The sequence below is a fragment of the Dermacentor andersoni genome, chromosome 1, assembly GCF_023375885.2.
Source record: "Dermacentor andersoni chromosome 1, qqDerAnde1_hic_scaffold, whole genome shotgun sequence".
Taxonomy (NCBI): domain Eukaryota; kingdom Metazoa; phylum Arthropoda; class Arachnida; order Ixodida; family Ixodidae; genus Dermacentor; species Dermacentor andersoni.
This window is the reverse complement of record NC_092814.1, coordinates 55,302,292-55,320,968: the sequence shown is the minus strand read 5'-3', so window position 1 is coordinate 55,320,968 and position 18,677 is coordinate 55,302,292. Positions and strand designations below refer to the sequence as shown.

Here is an 18,677-nt window from a genome sequence, read left to right as displayed (position 1 = left end):
TGTTTCTTTACTGTTCTGTACATTTCTTGTAACATTGTTACAAGGATTAAAGCCCTCCCTTATGTAATGCCTCCGGGCCTTTAAGGTGAAAATAAATGAAATGAAATGAAATGAAACGTTGCTCATCATTTGGTAACTAATTTGCGTAGCGTGTCCGATCGGTCACGTAACCCCGTTAACGTGCTGTGCTTGGCTCTGTTGGCAGTAATGTGCCCCCATGACTGAGGCAGGGTATCAGCACCTAACTAAGGACCGTTTACAGGCGTTTAGGTTGGCGCTAATGGTTGCCATGGGCTCTCCCGTGCTTGCGCAAGGTATTGCGGCAACACGTCCGTGAACGTAACCGAGCAAACGTAATGCATGTATGAATTAACGAATGAAAACAGGTGCTTGCGTCTTACATGCTGTCGGCAGGTTGTGCGGCAATCGCTCCTTTCCGCCGATCCTCGCCGACCTTCGTACAATAGTCTGCTCGCGGTGCGCGATGATTCACGCCGAAGAGCGCAATCGTTTGCGTGCAGCTGTCTCTGCATTGCCCAATGCACAAGCAGCGCTGCAACACTGTGTCTCCCGCAGACACAAAAGAGCTGTACGTGAGGTGCGTCGCGATGCCGCGCGAATAGTGTTTGGGATACGGCGCACTTCCTGCAAGTCAGCTTCTCGAGTAATGTCTTTGTTTTACCATTCGCGCTTTTGACGTCCGTCGGCGGCTATATGGTAAGCGCCTGATATTACTGCACTTGTTTGTCAGAGTAAGCGCTCGAGTATGAATGTTGAACTCTGTGAAAGACTCGTCAATCTTTTGTTTCTGCCCTCTCAGCTTGAAATAAGTCGCTCGCAATGTTTGCGCAAAAAAATGTAAGCTGCCAGCACTGGTTGGAAGGTCAGTCCGACGGCAGAGGCACCTGAGCCAAGTGGCACGTGACTCTAGCGTATGAAATTCTATTCGGTTTCCCTTTTCGTCAATGGAAAAGTGCGGTGTTGCGAGCGCAAGTTACAGTCGTATACCGTACGCGGCTGTCAAAACAGGCTCGGCCGCCACGCAGGCCATTATGAAATAAAACGTGCTTTCAGTCGCCGGCTAACTCGAGCTTTGCGTTGATCACGTAAAAAAAAAAAAAAAGAAGGAAAGACACATGCATGCGTACGCTTTCGGTGGACGCGGAGTATTACGTCTCTAAAACGGTTAAAGCAATTGTGGCGCAAACGCAGGCCCTTGCAGTCCGATTATTCAGCTCAAAGACACGTTGACTCCAGGGCACCATACATTATCAACTCTGAATACGTACGTGCAACATACTTGTATAGCGGTACTATACCACGTTGCTGTTGATACGTAAACCTGCTGTTCTGGCGTTTTGTTCCGTTGCCCGATTCCTTTTTTAAGTTCACCGGAGGTTGCTATTTTCAATACGAGATAACCGAAAGGCACCGGCAAGCGCCGGGGCCGAATTCACAAATATTCCATTCGCAAGAGCTGTTTTCCATCGGCTGACCTTCGCTAATAAAGTGTGTCCAACATCACGAATGCCCCACAGCTGTTGTTATGAATACTCCTACTCCGTGTGTTTGTGTGTGTGTGTGTGTGTGTGTGTGTGTGTGTGTGTGTGTGTGTGTGTGTGTGTGTGTGTGTGTGTGTGCGTGCGTGCGTGTGTGTTAATAATTAATCATGGGGTTTTACGTGCCAAAACCACTTTCTGATTATGAGGCACGCCGTAGTGGAGGACTCCGGAAATTTCTACCACCTGGGGTTCTTTAACGTGCACCTAAATCTAAGTACACGGGTGTTTTCGCATTTCGCCCCCATCGAAATGCGGCCGCCATGGCCGGGATTCGATCCCGCGACCTCGTGCTCAGCAGCCCAACACCATAGCCACAGAGCAACCACGGCGGGTGTGTGTGTGTGTGTGTGTGTGTGTGTGTGTGTGTGTGTGTGTGTGTGTGTGTGTGTGTGTGTGTGTGTGTGTGTGTGTGTGTGTGTGTGTGTGTGTGTGTGTGCGTGTGTGTGTGTGCAGTGATCATCATTTAAAGCGCGTATGTAGTAACAGGAATCTATCTATCTATCTATCTATCTATCTATCTATCTATCTATCTATCTATCTATCTATCTATCTATCTATCTATCTATCTATCTATCTATCTATCTATCTATCTATCTATCTATCTATCTATCTATCTATCTATCTATCTATCTATCTATCTATCTATCTATTATTCAGGGCCCGTAGTCACAAAAATGCCACACGCCAGAATTATTCGTAACACAAAATTTTAGCCAATTCAGATGCTGGACATAACATTAGAGAAGCTGTCCAGCCAATGGCAAAGAGCGCTTACGAACGAAAAAACGAATTCGGCCCCAGGGTCCGCATTCACAAAAATCCCCTACGCCAGAATTGTTCTTGAGAAAATTCCGGCCACTTATGTTGCTGGACATGCTATTAGCTGTGGCGGATGTCGGCTAACCCCCTTCGCTAATATTACTTTCGCCATCACGATTGACCAGGACCTGTTGTTATGAACCCCATTATGGTCTATAAATATGGACCCAGCTGGTATATTTTTGTGGCTGTTTCTTCTTAGCTTAAGCATCCCTCGTCACTTCGCAATCACAATTTTTTTATTCTTTGACATTCAAGATTCCTGCTTGTAAATTTATTTCCAATTTGAACTTAAGTAAATAAATTGCTCAACGGATCTGGGGCCCTATAACGTAAAACTATTCCAATATGCTTTTATTCCAATCTCCTGACGTCAAATTTGCGTAACCGCCGACGCAAGCATTGGTCGGTGACCCGCAGGCTTGTCTGAAGAGACCAATCAAATGCTCTCCTCATTTAGAGGAGGTAACCTTTGTTTGCTTTAAAAACGAATACCACTGCCTACACTGAGCGGCTTGTCTTATCTAATTGGCTGACAAGAGGCGAGGAGCACGCTCAAGAGAAGAGGGATTCGATGGGGCCGAGCCAGCGCATTGAGAATCGATAACCGGATGAAGAGGGTTGTGCCGGCGTCTGCGATTGGTCTGCTTTCCCTTACTTACCTTGCGGTGGCTGTTTAAAAATCGCGGAGGCCTGCAACGGAATGTTCAGAATGCCGCTAAAACGGATCCTCAGCAAAGAAGAGTTGGCACAACGAGGTCGTAAACGTGCAGAAAGTGCTCGAAAACGTTATACGGCTACGCAGAAAGTCTTATTGTACGCAAATAAACCCGTGCTCTCTGGCAGGAGCGAGTAGCCCGTGCCTGAGCGATCGGCGGCAGCCATCTTTTATTCCTTTCGGAACGGGGCAGCCTGCGGCTATTCGGAAAAAAAATTCCGTTTTATTCGGCATATTGATGCATCTTTAACGCGTACACGTCACTTTGACACGGGGAGTTTTTGCGGTTTTGTGACGTCGCGTGACAGGTAAGTGAAGTGGGTGCAGCCCGAAAGCTTTTGACCAATAGCCGAGGGCTAATGGCGAGAAGGCGTCGAATCAGAAATAACTATTTTTCTTTTGTTCAGTCAAATCATGCATAATCAGTGTGTACACGTCATATCAGATGGGGAGCTCTCGCGGTTTTCATGACGTCGCGTAACAGACAGGTGAAATGGGGGTGGTTCAAAAAAGTTTTTTACCAATCGCGGAGTGTTGATTGCAGAATTGGAATAGAAAAGTTTGGAATAGCTTTACGTTATAGCACCCAAGTGTTCGTGACCATTCACAGATCACACCAGGCGCATAGGTTACAGGGCAACTAAGAATTCTAAACACGTATTCACAAAATCTAATTAAGCGGTTTCTATGAATGCGGGCTTAAAATTCTCAATTGCCCTATAACCTATAGGGCTAGGCTAGAATTGTTCGTAAGCGAAAATTCTAGGCAATCCTGATACTGAACACATTATTAGGGAAGGCGGCCGGCCAATGGCAAGTGACTTTTACGAACGAAAGGCCTTATGATTATCTCCCGTAATGTTTATCTCAGTGAGCTCAGCCACTGACAACTAAGTACTACCGCGGTACTACTTCAGTTCAGTGTTCAGACCTCTAGCATTCCTCCTTGATTTCCTGTGATGTAGGGCGTCTGTGCACATAACTGGATGCGTGAACACACACACATCCACACACAAGTGAGAGAGGGCCCGCCCACAATCACGCAACACCGGAGCCCACCTGCGACGCTTCAGTCCCGAGCGACCTCGTCCGTTCACCCATACGGCGCGAGCCGTAAAACGCATGCTTAGCCCGACTCCCTTCCTACTTCAGCTGCCAGTCGCGTTCCACTTCTGTAAAGCCGTGACTTGCGATGACAGCCGCTGCTCCGCTGGGCTGACGCAAAGCGGCCAAACAAACGCGCCCCACCGAAAAGGATGCGCGTGTCGGGACACCCGACTCTGCTCGCACTTCCGACGTCGCCTTTGCAGTCGCTGCCGCCGTTCTTATTGACCGCGGTTGCGCTTGGCCCACCCGTCGGGCCCCAACGCTTCTTGTCGCCGGGGTCGGCGACAAAAGAGCGGCGACAGCGGCCGCATCTCAATGGCCGACATGCGCGCGCGCGCTCCGAGTGTATGGCAGGGCGCGCGCTTCCTGCGTGGGTGGGGGCGCAAGATTAATTCGTGCGGCAGCGGCGGGCGGCTGCGGCATCGCGTCTCGCGGGCGCTTGCCTCGTGGTGGCGACCTGTGTGGGAGCGCGCTGAGCCCTGCCGGATCGCGATAGTGCCGCGCGATGCTCTTCGTACGCAGGAAGAGCACACGCTGGCGATGCCCCGAACGGCGTGTTGTTGACACTTGGGTCTCCAAGTATGCAGGGCGGTTGCCACCGCGTGCCCCCGTCTTTGCATTGATGCGCACGAAAGACGAGAAATCTCCCGTTGATCGGCATCCTCGTTTTTGAACTGACTTCTGTTACTCGATACACGAACTATTATCATGCAATATGCTACGGAAGCTCAGCAACAGCTTGCACTATTTTGGAAGTCGAAGCGTGCCAATATCTCATTTCTACGCATTCGTCATTTTGCACTGCCATTGTTCTCTTCGCATTATGCTTATTTTTCACGGACACGAAAAGTTAGATTACGGCAATAATATCTAGTCTCGCAACGCTTTCTGCGCCGCGACAGCGATTCGTCGTGATAGCGAGACGTCAACGTACAAATGTTGTGGCGCTTTTGCACTGTGTCACACCAAACCTCCGCTTATACTTTACAAGAGTAGTCTTTCGGGCTAGTTAGCGGATCGTATTAGGATATGTAAAGGGCTAAATTTACTGCGGGACCAAAAAGAGACGAGACGGACGAGACGAGCGGTCGTCCCGTCAGTGTCGTCTTCTTTTTGGTCCCGTGTTTACGCCTCCCCTTAACTGCGCTTATACTTGCTTACTATAGCGGATAAATGAAAAGCGAAGGTAAAATACCAAATCAAAACAGCGACTCTGGAAGATGGTGGATGACTTGGTGCAAGCGGCTCACTTGAATTGAATTCTGGGGTTTTACGTGCCAAAAACAATGATTTGATTATGAGGTACGCGGTGGTGGGGAACTCCACATTAGTGTTGAGTGCCTGCCAGAATCTTGTGATGCGAACTTTCCTACAATGGTTCCTGTAGTAATTGATTACGATGGTGTCTTTGGGCTTATTGACAGTTTAAAGGTTGCGTCATCATGCGGCGTCGATGGAGTAAATGCAAACTTTTTGAAAAGTACGGTTGCTTACTCGTCCATTTTATTTATGAACTTTTCGCGCAGGCTTTAAATTCTGGTGTGTTGCCTTGTCATTGGAAGGTGGGCAAGTGGTGCCTTTGTTTAAATCTAGTGACCCTCATTGTGCGCTAAATTATAGCCAAATGTCATTAACCAGTGTCCCTTGTGAGGTCTTTGAACATGTCATTTATTCTTACCTGGTTAACTTTCTTGAGGCTAATTCTTTTTTCACATCTCGTCAGCATGGTTTCAGAAAGACATTCTCCTGTGAAACGCAATTAATTTCTTTTACTAAAGAACTCCTAGTAGCTCTAGACTTGGGATTTTATATTGGTTTTGTGTGTTTAGCTTTCTCTAAAGCGTTTGACCTTGTCTGCCATGAACTACTTTATCTTGAGTTTAGTAAACTAACTCTTGACCCTAAAATTCTTGCATGGATAAGAAACCTTTTGTTAACACGACAGCAATTTGTAACTGCTAATGGCTACCATTCTTTTCTCTGTCCTGTCCTTTCAGGAGGGCCCTAAGGTAATGTCTTTGGGCCCCTTGTTCTAATTTACATAAACGATTTACATGGTTGTATTAACTCTTCTATTAGGCTTTTTGCAGACGACTGTGTTGTATATCGCGTGATTTCCTCTGATACTGACACATCACTACTACCGAATAACCTTAAGAATATTTCTGACTGGTGTAACACATGGAAAATCAAACTCAACGCGAAGTGCAAACTAATGAAAATTTCTCGTAAAATTTGCACTAACGCTTGTAGGTATAACATAAATGGTTCCGCTCTCGAAGAAGTGACCACTTACAAATACTTAAGGGTCCACATTATTTCTAACCTGTCTTGGCAGCCACACATTAATTTTATTGTCAATAATGCCAACCACATGCTTGGGTACTTGCGCCGTAACTTTTCATTCGCCCTTTCTTCTATTAAACGCCTTCTTTATAAAACTTTCGTTAGTTCCAAACTAGAATATGCATCAACTGTGTGGGATCCATTTACTGGAAGTCTTATTAACACCTTGAAGCTGTACAAAATCGTAGCGGACGCTTCATTTTTTTGAACTACTCTCGTCTATCCAGTGTTCCATATATGAAAACAGCGTTACGGCTTCCGTCCCTTTCCTCGCGCAGGAAAATAGCACGTCTCTCCTTATTTCATAAGATCGACTACCATAACCCTCGTCTTAAGCAAGAATTACTTTCCATTCCTTCACTCATATCATCTCATATCGACCATCGTCATAAAGTGTTTGTTCCTCGTTGTCACACTAACTAACGCTTTCATTTTTTCGTTTCTCAAACTTATAACGATTGGAACCACTTGCCCACCTCCATTGTATCTATTACGGACCCCAGTGACTTCAGAAATGCGCTTGAATATGTTACTTGATATTTGCTTTGTGTATTTCTTTTTTGTAATATTTATTGTTACCACTCGCTTTTAATTGTAACGCCCTATAGGCCCTGAAGGTATTTAAATAAATAAATAAATAAATAAATAAATAAATAAATTTTGACTATCAGGGGATCTTTAACGTGTCCCAATGCACGGGACATGAGTGTTTTTTTTTTATTATTATTATTTCGCCCCCATCTAAATGCGGCTGCCGCGGCCGGGATTCAATCCCGCGACCTCGTGCTTACAGCGCAACACCATAGCGGCTAAGCCACCGCGGTGGGTCACGTTGAAAGCTGCGATAAATGGTTGCTGACATTATGAAACACGATTATAACGCTAAGGAAGACGACCAGACAAAAACGCAGACTGCGCCCGTCTTGCGCCGTTGGCGTTCAGGTAGGTCTTCGTCTTCCGCAGCGCTCAGTCGTTTCATAATCATCATTGGAACTCTGTATAATTCAGTTTCGGGCGACGAATCGTCCCGCACACATTTGACCGGTGCGCGCCAGTGCAATCAGAGCTCGAGCAGCACTGCGCCGATGTATGCGACACCGTTTGACGAGGCTGGTGCACCGAGAGCGATTCACCGCTGCGCGCTGCGCCTCCCGGCGAGCCACCGACCCCGCGAAGGGGGAGCGCTTCTGCAGCAACGACCCCGCGGCGCCGGTCGTCAACATCCCGGGGGGCCGCAGTCAGCAGCGAATGCATCATCGACGCACGAAAAGTCATCTGCGCGAGGCGCTTCTGTATAGGCCGTACGTGTAGGCTTCGTTCGTGCCGGTTCCTCATCAGGTGTCTGCCCAAATCGCTGCTCCCTATCGGCCTCGGGGGTGTCGGAAATGGGCGCAAAACCCACGTCTGCGCCGGCGCATTAAGATTCTCGTCACGTGCCACGTTGTCTCGACCAACGTCGGCCTCGACTTCGTCGCCAACGCGAGCGGAGCTGGAAGCGTGAGGCGGGGTTCCTGTATAAATATCCTCGCAACCTCCGTGACTCCCTTGTCCCAGCTAGGCTTCTCAGGGCGCACCGGGATGTTTATATAGAACGGAACTGAACGAAAAGGGGGGAAGGGGGAGGTAAGGGGCAAGAGTCTTCCTGCAACAGTGCACAAGGGTCACCGCGTTACTCAGTTTGCCTTTGAGATCGTCGGCCTTTGTCTATGGTGCGGCGCATGTAGTGCAGAGAAGTACCCAATGGCCAAGATATACGCATAATCCAAACTGTATACGCAATGTAAGCCGACGTTGATGCTCGTGACCATCTGTCACAGCATATTTCTCCATCGATAGAATGAAGTAACGTAAGTTGGTCTAATTACACTTCTTGACTACACGACTCAGTGTCACAGTCCAGTAGTCAAGCCGCATGTCACTTAATACTGCGATATGCAGTATAACATTATGTTGCAGCAATTATACCGCGGCAGTTCTGGGAGATAATTAGCACTCATAGTATAGGTCGGTGCGGAGGCTGTGAACTATCGACGCAATGATCAGCTTCATGGGTTATTAGGTTTCGGGCAATGAATTCTGAGATACGTCGAAGCGCATGTGTCCTGCGGCGTACTTGTGTAGTACTGTGTAGTACTTCGACTGGGACAACTCGCCCAGCTAGTAAGTTGGCTCGCGAAGCCTGACCGTTTATCTATGACACTGAGTGCGCAGTGGCGTGAGGTACACAAAAAAGAAAGTTCAGAAGAAAATTGCCAGGTATAGACACCGGGCGAGGATACATATTTACCGGGCCATGATTTTTCTTTTGACAACTACTGCTTCAGTAGATCACATGTAACCGGAAAAAGGAGGCCTCAGGAGAGCACCTGACATTATAATGAAGCGGGGTGCGCAGGGTATCCAGGGCACGCAAGGGGCAGCGGCCGATCGAAGCTGGAATCAGGGTGGTCCGGTTATCACCTCTGGGGTGCACCCGTTGCCCCTCTGGTGTTCTGGAGGCGCTGCCAAAGTTGATGACTGCCAAATAATGACGCGTTCTTATACATTTAGTACTTGCGCAATTACTTCCTTCCCTCACGGCCTGGCAGATGAAACTGTGTAGCTTGCACTGACTGCTAGATTTGCGTGCGGAAGAATGTTGCCCTGATATAGGTACTCCAGACGAAGCCCTAAATAGTCTAGAAGATCGAAGCATTCGTTCTTGTATAGTTGTATATGCTGTCTTGTTGGACATTCAGTCTCGCTGAGCATTTCGTCTCGCCGGTCATTCAGTCTCGTTGGACATTCAGGCTCAGAATCCAGTGCAGGGTAGCAAACCGAAAAGTATCGTCTGGTTAACCTCCCTGCCCTTCTTTTCTTTCTAACTCCCCTCCCCCCCCTCTCTCTCTCTCTCTCTCTCTCTCTCTCTCTCTCAAATGAATAAGGAACGTGCCCCTTATGTGAAGCTCCCTTTTATGTGTGGCAGAATAATCCAAGAGAAGTGAGCGTTTTTCACAATTGTTCTTTCATCATTTATTACGGCCATATTTTCTGGGATCACAGGACCCACATCCCACAGTGGAAAAAGGCACGTCAGCCCGGGGACTCGTATTCGTCACAGAGTTTTTTTTTTTTTTTTTCGCGGCCAAGACGAAAGAGAGATGGCTTATTTACATCAGGGCAGAGATGTCGGTCTCACTTGCGATTTTACATTTGGGAAGGCCCGGACGGGTGAGGACAAAATATAACGCAACGCGGTGACGGCTGGGGCAGGCAAGCTTTGCCATTATTATTATTTTTTTAATTTGCTCTCTTCAAACAAAAACTAATTTGATTGTGCTTTTTTTAAAAGAAAACACACTGATTCATTGCACGTGTTGTCTAGCATATCTTTGCCCAGGACCACCTCACATATAAATCAACGGCCGAACGCAGAAAAGTAAGAGGAGGTTCTTGCAGCTTTGGCGCTGTTTTTCTCCCGCTCGTCCCTGCTACATGTCGCTAAGAAAAACAGCACATAATGGAGCCATTGTGCGCCGCTTTTGAAGCAGAAAAAGAAAATGCCCGAGTCAGAGAAGCAATCCAATTAAAGAAAATTTTTAATAAGAGCCAACTTAGTAATTTTTGACAACCTACAACAAATAGAAGAATAGCTATTCCTTGAAATCCTTACGAATTAGCGCAAACATAATTTATTTTCTTTATTTGTTTAACGAAAGTTCTGTGGTCATTTCCGGTGCATTTGCTTCGTGGCAATTTTTTCGTTGGACTTAGTTTTTAAAGTTATGACGAAATGTAAATGACGCACTCCGTCTCAGTTAAATTTTTTTTCACTAAATATTGTGAGGTGAAGCTTATTACAATACGATACAATAAGTATATTGACCTAAAGAAAACACGCAATTGGTGGTGGTGGAGTGACAAGGTTGACACATTTCGCATAGTATGACCATCGGTTAGTGTCAATTTGCATGCCAGTGTCGAAGGCTCAGTTAGTTAGGCTTCGTATTCTTCCGAAACCTGTTTTCATTTCTTTAGCAAAAACAATGTAATAAAAGGTGATGAACAGAGAAAATAACAGAGAAAACAAACGGCAAACTGCTCGTTTTCTACGTGTTTGCTTTTTTTATTTTTTATTTCGTGCCGAAGCTACGGCGTTAGCTATGTAAGTGTTGCGTCATGCATTTTCGCGTGATACGAGTCATTTCTATGCAGGTATAGTAATCAAAGATTACCAGGTGCGTACGTCCTTATTTACTTTAGGAAGCAATGCAACCTTTCCCTGATGAACAACTATGTATCCCCTTAAAGGCCGCATGTAGTCACATAAAGGCTCGTGCGGTAATGTCAAGGTGGCATCTTCGTTTTTTGCATCCTTTATTCTTTAACAGGCCTCCGCTCCCGGACCCAACTACTTAGTTAAAACTTAAACACTTACCATACGTGGTGTCCCAGAAGTGCAATACCCCGATCTAACTCGGAACTCTCTGGTACTCGAAGTCCGCTAAAGGTCATCGTCGTCCATTCGACGACCGACCACGAAGTCTAGCACGGTGCAAAATAAACAAACGGCACCAAGGGGGCATGCATTGCCGACGGTCAGCTGTCTGTGCGCATACAATAAAAAATAGCATAGCACAGAAGCTTGGGGTAAGTTACGAGAAATGACCTTACATTTTCTCAGAACACACTGTGGTTCTGAGTAAATGGCGACGATGTTGCGATCACGTGCGTGGTGGTTCGTCCGATTCTTGTTAATCCGCTCACAGATGCGAAGGCGACTCAGTATGGGTAGATGGGCCTTGGGCGTGGACAGAACAAAGGGCCTAATGTCTTTCTCATTGTCTGATGGGAAGACCTTTTCATCACCCGTTGCGCAGGTTTGTGGCAGCTACTGATCGCAACGCATTCGTCGGACCCACCGCCGTCCAAACAGTTATAATAAGCACTAATAAAGATCCTCTCATTGGGGAGGGGTGGGGGGTAGTCTATCCCTTTTTGCCCTCGTTTAGATTAATCCTGCTACTGAACATGATATGAGTACATCAGATAGTTTTCAACTACCAGTATCGTGGCGTGAAGGAGCGTTATAGATGATGAAAGTGGCGCTCCGCCGGCGTTACGAAAGTCATGAGAGGCTCTAAAACACATAAGAAAGGCTGCGTCGTATGTAACTGTAGTGTCTTTGAATATAGTCAGAAAACGAGGCAACAATCTACGTTCGATCTCGCGAAAAATGTTGCAGATAAACTGTCACGGCGATTGTCACTTGCTCCCTCTCTCTTCACAACAGAGAAAGTCGCGTTGGGTGGTGGTACCTTTTGTAAACAACAGGGAAAAAGAAGAAAATTCATGGAAATAGAAAAGACTGTGGGTACCTTAACTGTCTCACGTTAAGCATGGATGCGAATGGAAAGTTGGAGAGAAAGGACGAAGTGTAATACACTAAGACACACAGTAAAAATGTTTGTACGCTTAAGAGTATTTGGTTTGTTTAATAGCTGACACCCGTGACACTTAAGGGGTAAGATCGAATCGTAGATCGGTACAAATGAATTTTTTGGCAACCTTTTGTCGCATGTAAACATTGTGCGATGATAGCTATGACAGACGACACGAAAACTCCATGAAATAAACTAATAGCTATCGCTGTCAAAGTTCTCTTGACAGATACTTCGGTGCGCCCCAGACTGTCAAAATTACTTTGCAGTTTTCAACTACGGCTTCTCTCATCGCAGGTGTAGCTGTCGTGTAGCGGTAATGTTCAATAACACTTATATAACAGCCATGCGATAAACGAGCCCATTTTTACTGTAATGATAGATCGTTACGCATGTCACAAAGTACGACTTTAATAATGCATCATTCGCTAATTTCTTGTAGCCGCTGCAGCCCAAACACAAACATACGCGAGCACACAGTCCTAGGCACTTGTCTGGGGAATGTCTGTACCCGCGCAGAACCATAGGGAGCCGCTGGGGAATCGGCGGCGTCAGGGAGTCGGCCCGTCACGGAAGGGTAGAGGTATAGAAAGGCGCGCTTCATGGGACGCTGTCGCGGGCCTGTCACTCGCCTCCCTGTTGTGGCACCGAGCGGGTTCCGTGCACGAGGTCACTCGTCTCACAGCCTTTCTCTTTCTCTTTTCTTTTTTTCACTCTTTTTTTCCCCCAGAAAGAAGCCTTACTCCTCCGCTCGCTGGGAGCGACCTCCACCAGCTTTCCTCAGCGCGCAGACCGGTGGTCATTGTGCGGGGCTTCAAATATGAATGAGCAGTGCCTTCGGGCGTCGCTCCACCCGTGGCTGTCGAAACGGGCGTGTGCTCATCGGTGCGTTAAGTAGGCTTCGATCGATGAGGGTGGGGATGTGCGCGCCCTTTCCCCGTGTTGCGCCTAATGCGGCCGTCCTAATTGCCGCTCCCTCGAACATGGGTCTAAATAGAGCGGTGTCGTGTAAAAATAGCACCGCGTCTGATCATTATTTTCATTTGTACAAAAGGTTAACGAGCCGAAACACTGGGAAGCTTGGTCCGCGTGACCGTCGATTACTTTCAGGCAGTTCTCTTGCGAGGTCGTTCTAATAAGGACCCACTATAGGCGCCACCTCAATGTAAGCGATGAGTCCAAACGGGGTCTACGGATCTCCACACGGAGGAAGGAAACTGGATCTCCAAAACACCAAACCTCGCTAATACGCCGCTTGCGCTTCATATATATTTGCAGTAACACCATCGAATTCCGTCTTTAACTTTCCTCTTTAACACAATGCGGGCCCGTCGTCGTTATCGACCCACGTACCGGTTTGCATCCCGGCCGTTGGAATTGAACAGGGCAATGACGTTGAGGGCATGAGGGCAAAGCTAACGTTTGCAAGAGTAGTATCGCGATCATCGTAGACGAAAACGTCCAGTCCACTGAGGGCTTCTACTTAAAGTACAACGAACGGCGGCTTCCACGCGGAAAGAAGAAAAATACGAGTCATTTTCATCACTCATAGCGCCTAAGCCCAGATTGAAGTGAAATGGAGTAGCAGGAAGCTCATGCTTTCAACCTCGGCTGGTTTCGACATAATGTTGCCACGTGCCCAAGCCACAACAACTTGCTGCTCACGATTAGCACCACATTTCCTGAATTGATAATGGGCGGAAGACGCGCTTACGCTCGGCCTGTCACGTAGTTTGCTTTCTTCCCAGCGCTAAACGTGACGGCACAAGCGTCGCCGCAGGCTTCGACGTCAGCCTGCCGCAACAAGCGTCTCGCCCATGCGTAACCCGTTTTGCATAGCGGTCTCGCGGCGACGTCAAGTGCTTCTCTCTCGGGATGGCTTCTCTGGAAGCAGCGCCTGGCTGGCGGCCAACTAAAAACTCTCGCGCCGGAAAGTGCAATAAAGGAGAGAAATATACAAAAGCAAATACAATGCTTAGCAAAAAAATGAGGGAAGCTCTTAATGAAGGTTGAATTGCTCCACTAGGGTTTTCTTCTTCTCTCTCTCTTTTTTTTGTCTTCGTTGCTTCTTCATGTAGGCGGACAACGAATAATCATTTCCAAGTCGTTGTCGTTCTGTTCATTTCCATTGCCTTCTCACGCTTGTCACACTGGATTCACCCTGCCACTGAAGTCCTCTATAGTGATGTGCACGTATGGAGGCGTTAGCCAAAGGCGGGCTACACTGTAAAAACGTTTACACCTTTAAGGGTGCTTTCTTGTCGCACTGATAACACCCATTACCGTTAGGGCCTTACGAAAATTTATAGAGGACGACAACGGAGCTGTAACTAGACGTGCGATGACAAAAGCCGTAGTTGAAAACTATGTAATCATTCTGACAGCCTTGGGCGCACAGAAATATCCGACAAGTGAATTTCACAGAGAGAGATATGAAACTCTCCTGTCGGATATTTCAGTGCGCTAAAGGCTGTCAGAATGATTACATAGTTTTCAACTACATCTTTGTCATCGCACGTCGAGTTAGAGCTCCGTTGTCATCCTCTATAAATTTTTGTAAAGCCCTAACGGTAATGGGTGTTATTAGTGCGACAAGAAAACACCCTTAAGCGTCTAAACATTTTTACAGTGTGCCTGACAAGCTGGGCCGACCAGTGCTTCCTTTCAACGCAATTCGGCATTGATTTGCAGGGGCGCGTCACCAAGTTTCCAACAAGCCGCTGTCCCACAGGAACGCAGGGAGAGGCCACGAGCCTTCCACTGATGTCAAGCCTTTCCAGGTACGCCGATTGTTTGTCGTAAGCTACCATGCATATATCGAGTGCGACCGTATTCATCTCTTTACGATATAGTTTTCAGTTTTTACTAGGACAAGTTGACAGTGCTTAATGTGTAGCTATCAATAAATATCTACTAAAATTGTAACAGCTACAGGGGCAATTCCGATGCCTTACGGAGCTCTGTAACAGGCACAATAGTTTATAATGACAAAGAGACATTTTCAAAGAGACATTTTCGCGTATTTCAGTTTTCCTTTTGCTGTTAAAGTTATATAACCTTTCTTTCTTTTTTCTCCGTTGTAAACTCTCATCATGTGCCCACGCTCAGTTCTTCCTGAGGTCGCACATTAGTCACGGCGCTCTTCTCCACCCGTCTTACTAATCCGTCGTTAAATGTTTCATAGCAGTGGCACGCTTCTGATGAAACCTCCGCCTTCAAGACAAATGTCTAGCTGTATACACTTGCGCACCAACCGTGCTTTGTCAATAGCTTTTCTATTTTTTTTTTTTTTTTTCATTTGGGCACGTCATTACTTGATGCAATGTCCAGGGTGTGGCCGAAAAGAGCTCACAGAGCGGTGAAGTAATGTGGCACTGGTGAGTCACGCTTTGCTGAATACGCATGCACAGCGTCGCGCTCTTCGCAGACAGACATGTCTTCCGAATGTGACATCGAAAATCGCGAAGTGTTTGTGTTTGTCGTACAGTATACTCCAGTCAATAGCGAGCATATCAGCTGCAGCCTATTGCCGAAGAACGAATGCTCAAGAAACCAGAAAGGAAGCTGCTAGAGGTATAACGGGAAGAAAACATTCTAACGAAGGTTGACCAATATCTGAAGCATTTGACAACTGACTGCCCTGAAAGGTTGGCCGTACAGTAGGCGACATTCGAAGGGGCTCGACGCCTACCAATGCCTGACGAGCAGACGCACACAAATGCTGCCCCTCTGGCTCATTTGCATCAATCGTGCAGCGATGCATTTTCTAGTCAACTGCGCAGCTGATGCGTTCCCCCCCCCCCCTCTCTTCCTCCTTTTTATTCGCGTACGATACGCGTTCCGGCTGAACGCTGGGCTGCAGGGTCTGGTGATTCCCAAAGAGACGCGTGCGCGTGGCTGTAAGTGAAGGACTCCATGTGAACAGTCCCAGCATGATGTCGGAAGGAAACCGACGCTCCGCGTACGTGCGTGCGTGCGTGTGTGCACGCGTGGGAAGCGTCTGCCGTTTGCGCACTGAGCGGCGTAGGACGCTTCAGAATGTGACGCTGTCGTCTGATGAAATGGGGCGCTTACATGCTTCATACGCTTCATGGCACACCTGATACGTCTACCGACAGAGAGGCGGCATAGAGCAACAGCAAGCCTGGCGAGACATATTTTATTAATATATAGGGCTAGCACAATAGACTGCGCACAAAAAAAAGGGACATGAAGGAGGACGCCTGTGATATGTATCGTCGAACTGTCCTTTGTTTCTAGGTGTGTCATGTATTGCGCTATAGTCCTAAACAAGAGGCTACGTATGGGTGATTCGTACTAGAAATCGTCGTGCTTCTTGAAAGCGCAACACAAACATCTGAACAACAAAGCTTTCCCGCACGATACACTGGGCGAGTCTGCAGAGAATGAGAATATCGTTTCGTAAGCACCCCCTCCCAACCACTTTGCAAAAAGCTGTTGCATTGGTTGGAACAGCCAATCTGTGCTTGTTCTGTTTTTGCCATGCTTTTAGCAAGGCTGGACGCCATCATAGCAAGGCTGGACGCCATCATAGCAAGGCTGGACGCCATCATAGCAAGGCTGGACGCCATTAAAGGATCATTCAACGTTGCGTTCAACGAGAAACAACCAAGTTTCTTAAACATACAAGAAGGCGAGTGAAGGACAGAGAAGCTGACCAGAGCTATATAGGAACAAAACTAGAAAGAAGAGCAAGAAGGACGGACGAAGCGAGCCCTCGGGACAACCAAAGCGACGTTTACATGAACCCGATAAAGTCGTGTCGACTCTGGTTGTCGCGCCGAAAACTGCTAGACGCTTTCATGTAGACGCTAGCGTGTTCAAAAGGACAGACTGGTGGGCTAGTTGGTATGACATTATTTACACAGTAGCGCAGAAGCACATGGACGACGAAAGAAAAGGCGGGGCACAGCGCTAACTAACAACTGAGTGTTTATTGCACGAGAGCTGATATATATGTCACCGCACAAAAGGAAGGGAGAAGGTCATTGTGGGGGGCTGATACTCTGTCAGGCATTAAGTACCTTTATGTCTGCTTCTTAGGCAACTGTTTTGATGTCTAAATAAAATACTTTGACTTTGACTTTGAAGACACAAACAAATAAACCCGGCAAGATCAATTGACACAGGCGGCTAACGCGACAAAAACAACATTTCTTTCTCCGATAAGGAGACTGAAGGGCAACTAACACAATCCCTATTCCTAATATCTGCAGCTTCTACTATTTCTCTGGAGAGCTGGTCACGGTGTATAGCTAGTGATTGAGTGCGATAAAACAGAGGCTTGCATCCGCTGCATGCGCAATGTGCGGCAAGGTGGCCTGATAGGGCTAGTTTTTCAACGTTGTTTCTGTGCTCACGTAATCGCTGACCGATGCAGCTGCCCGTCTGTCCCACATACTCTTTGCCACAGTCCAAGTGGATGCAGTAAACCATCCCTTCAGCACAAGCAGCAAACGGTTTTCGGTGAGTCTTGTCGCACCCACGTGGCTTGCGCGTATCCGCGTTTAGCCTAGCACACAAACTTGATAGCTTCAAGGAGCAGAGAGAGGTCGGGCCGAGCGATCGCCAAGGCGAGTTCGCGGTCAGCCGGGCCCGCTTGCAAATGGTGGGTTGACTAACCCAATGCGTTAGGCAAGATGCTCTTAGACGCGATCGGGTCCGGCTGGGTCAGCTCTACTTCTGACTCGACCCACTCACGTCTATAGTTCATGTAAACAGAGCTCCAGGCTGCCGAAGGCTTTCAGCTGCTGGGCCCAGCGTGAAAACATTTTTTTTTCCAAGTTCCTCGCAGCAGGTACTTCTTTTTAGCTTGTTCGGAGCGCGAAAGCGAAGAGTCACACCTTTGCTGGGCGACGTTTTCAGTAGACCACAGAAGCTGCCCCTTTGCCTACGTTTGAGATCCTGCTGAGAGAGGTCATTATGCGCGCTCTAAGCCGCAAAGTACGTGAAACGTCTGTCAAGAAAAAGTATAGCCGTAGGCAGTGGCGTAGCCAGAACATTATTTCGGGAGTTGGTTCTCCCCTACCACTCCTCCGCTTCCCCCTTCTCTCTCTCTCTCTCTCTCTCTCTCTATATATATATATATATATATATATATATATATATATATATATATATATATATATATATAAAGCTGTTCACCACGCAGTGACTAACTCCTAAGCACTCTCCGGAAAAGCATGCTTTAACAACGAGAATGCGCGTTTTTACGTTGCCGAAACAACACTTTCCTTAACTTCCCATTGCTAAGGCGTGCGTGAAGCCACTTCGCATCAAATAATGCTATCGTCCTTATGCTATTCTTAAAAATCATAATATTAAAAAAAAGAGCATAACATTTCGTTTACAAAGTGAAGCATTTATATAACGCTTGTTGATGACCTAGTTGGCACATGGCTTGGTAGAACGAACAGCGCTAAAGGCGATGCCAAACAAAACAAGACAGCACACTGTCTTCTGTCTTCCTGTTTAGCCCCGTTTTTAGCGTTGTTTGTTTTTACAAGCCTTTGCAGCATTACAAGCCGATGACTGTGTAATTTTTTTTGCGAAGTTGATACCGATAGGGATACTAACACTCTCCAATGTGACATAGCTACTGTATCTAGATGGTGTAAAACATGGCGAATGCATCTAAACGTAACAAAAAGAATTGTAAGATTATGCGTGTCGGCCGACACACTA

General features: G+C 47.1%; 1 protein-coding gene across 11 annotated transcripts in view; it reads left to right on the top strand.

Annotated features, from left to right (window-relative positions):
- The first annotated feature begins 554 nt into the window (after window positions 1–554).
- Window positions 555–18,677, top strand: part of LOC129380471 (uncharacterized) — an 89,288-nt gene continuing 71,165 nt past the window's right edge. For all 11 annotated transcript variants that reach the window (XR_008608527.1, XR_008608526.1, XR_008608524.1 and 8 more), the window contains exons 1-2: window positions 555–717; window positions 14,664–14,752. Coding sequence is in view for 5 of the 11 variants with exons in the window: in XM_055061515.1 (XP_054917490.1) it covers window positions 715–717; window positions 14,664–14,752 (92 nt within the window). In the remaining 6 variants the exon portion in view is untranslated. The remainder of the gene's footprint in view (window positions 718–14,663; window positions 14,753–18,677) is intronic.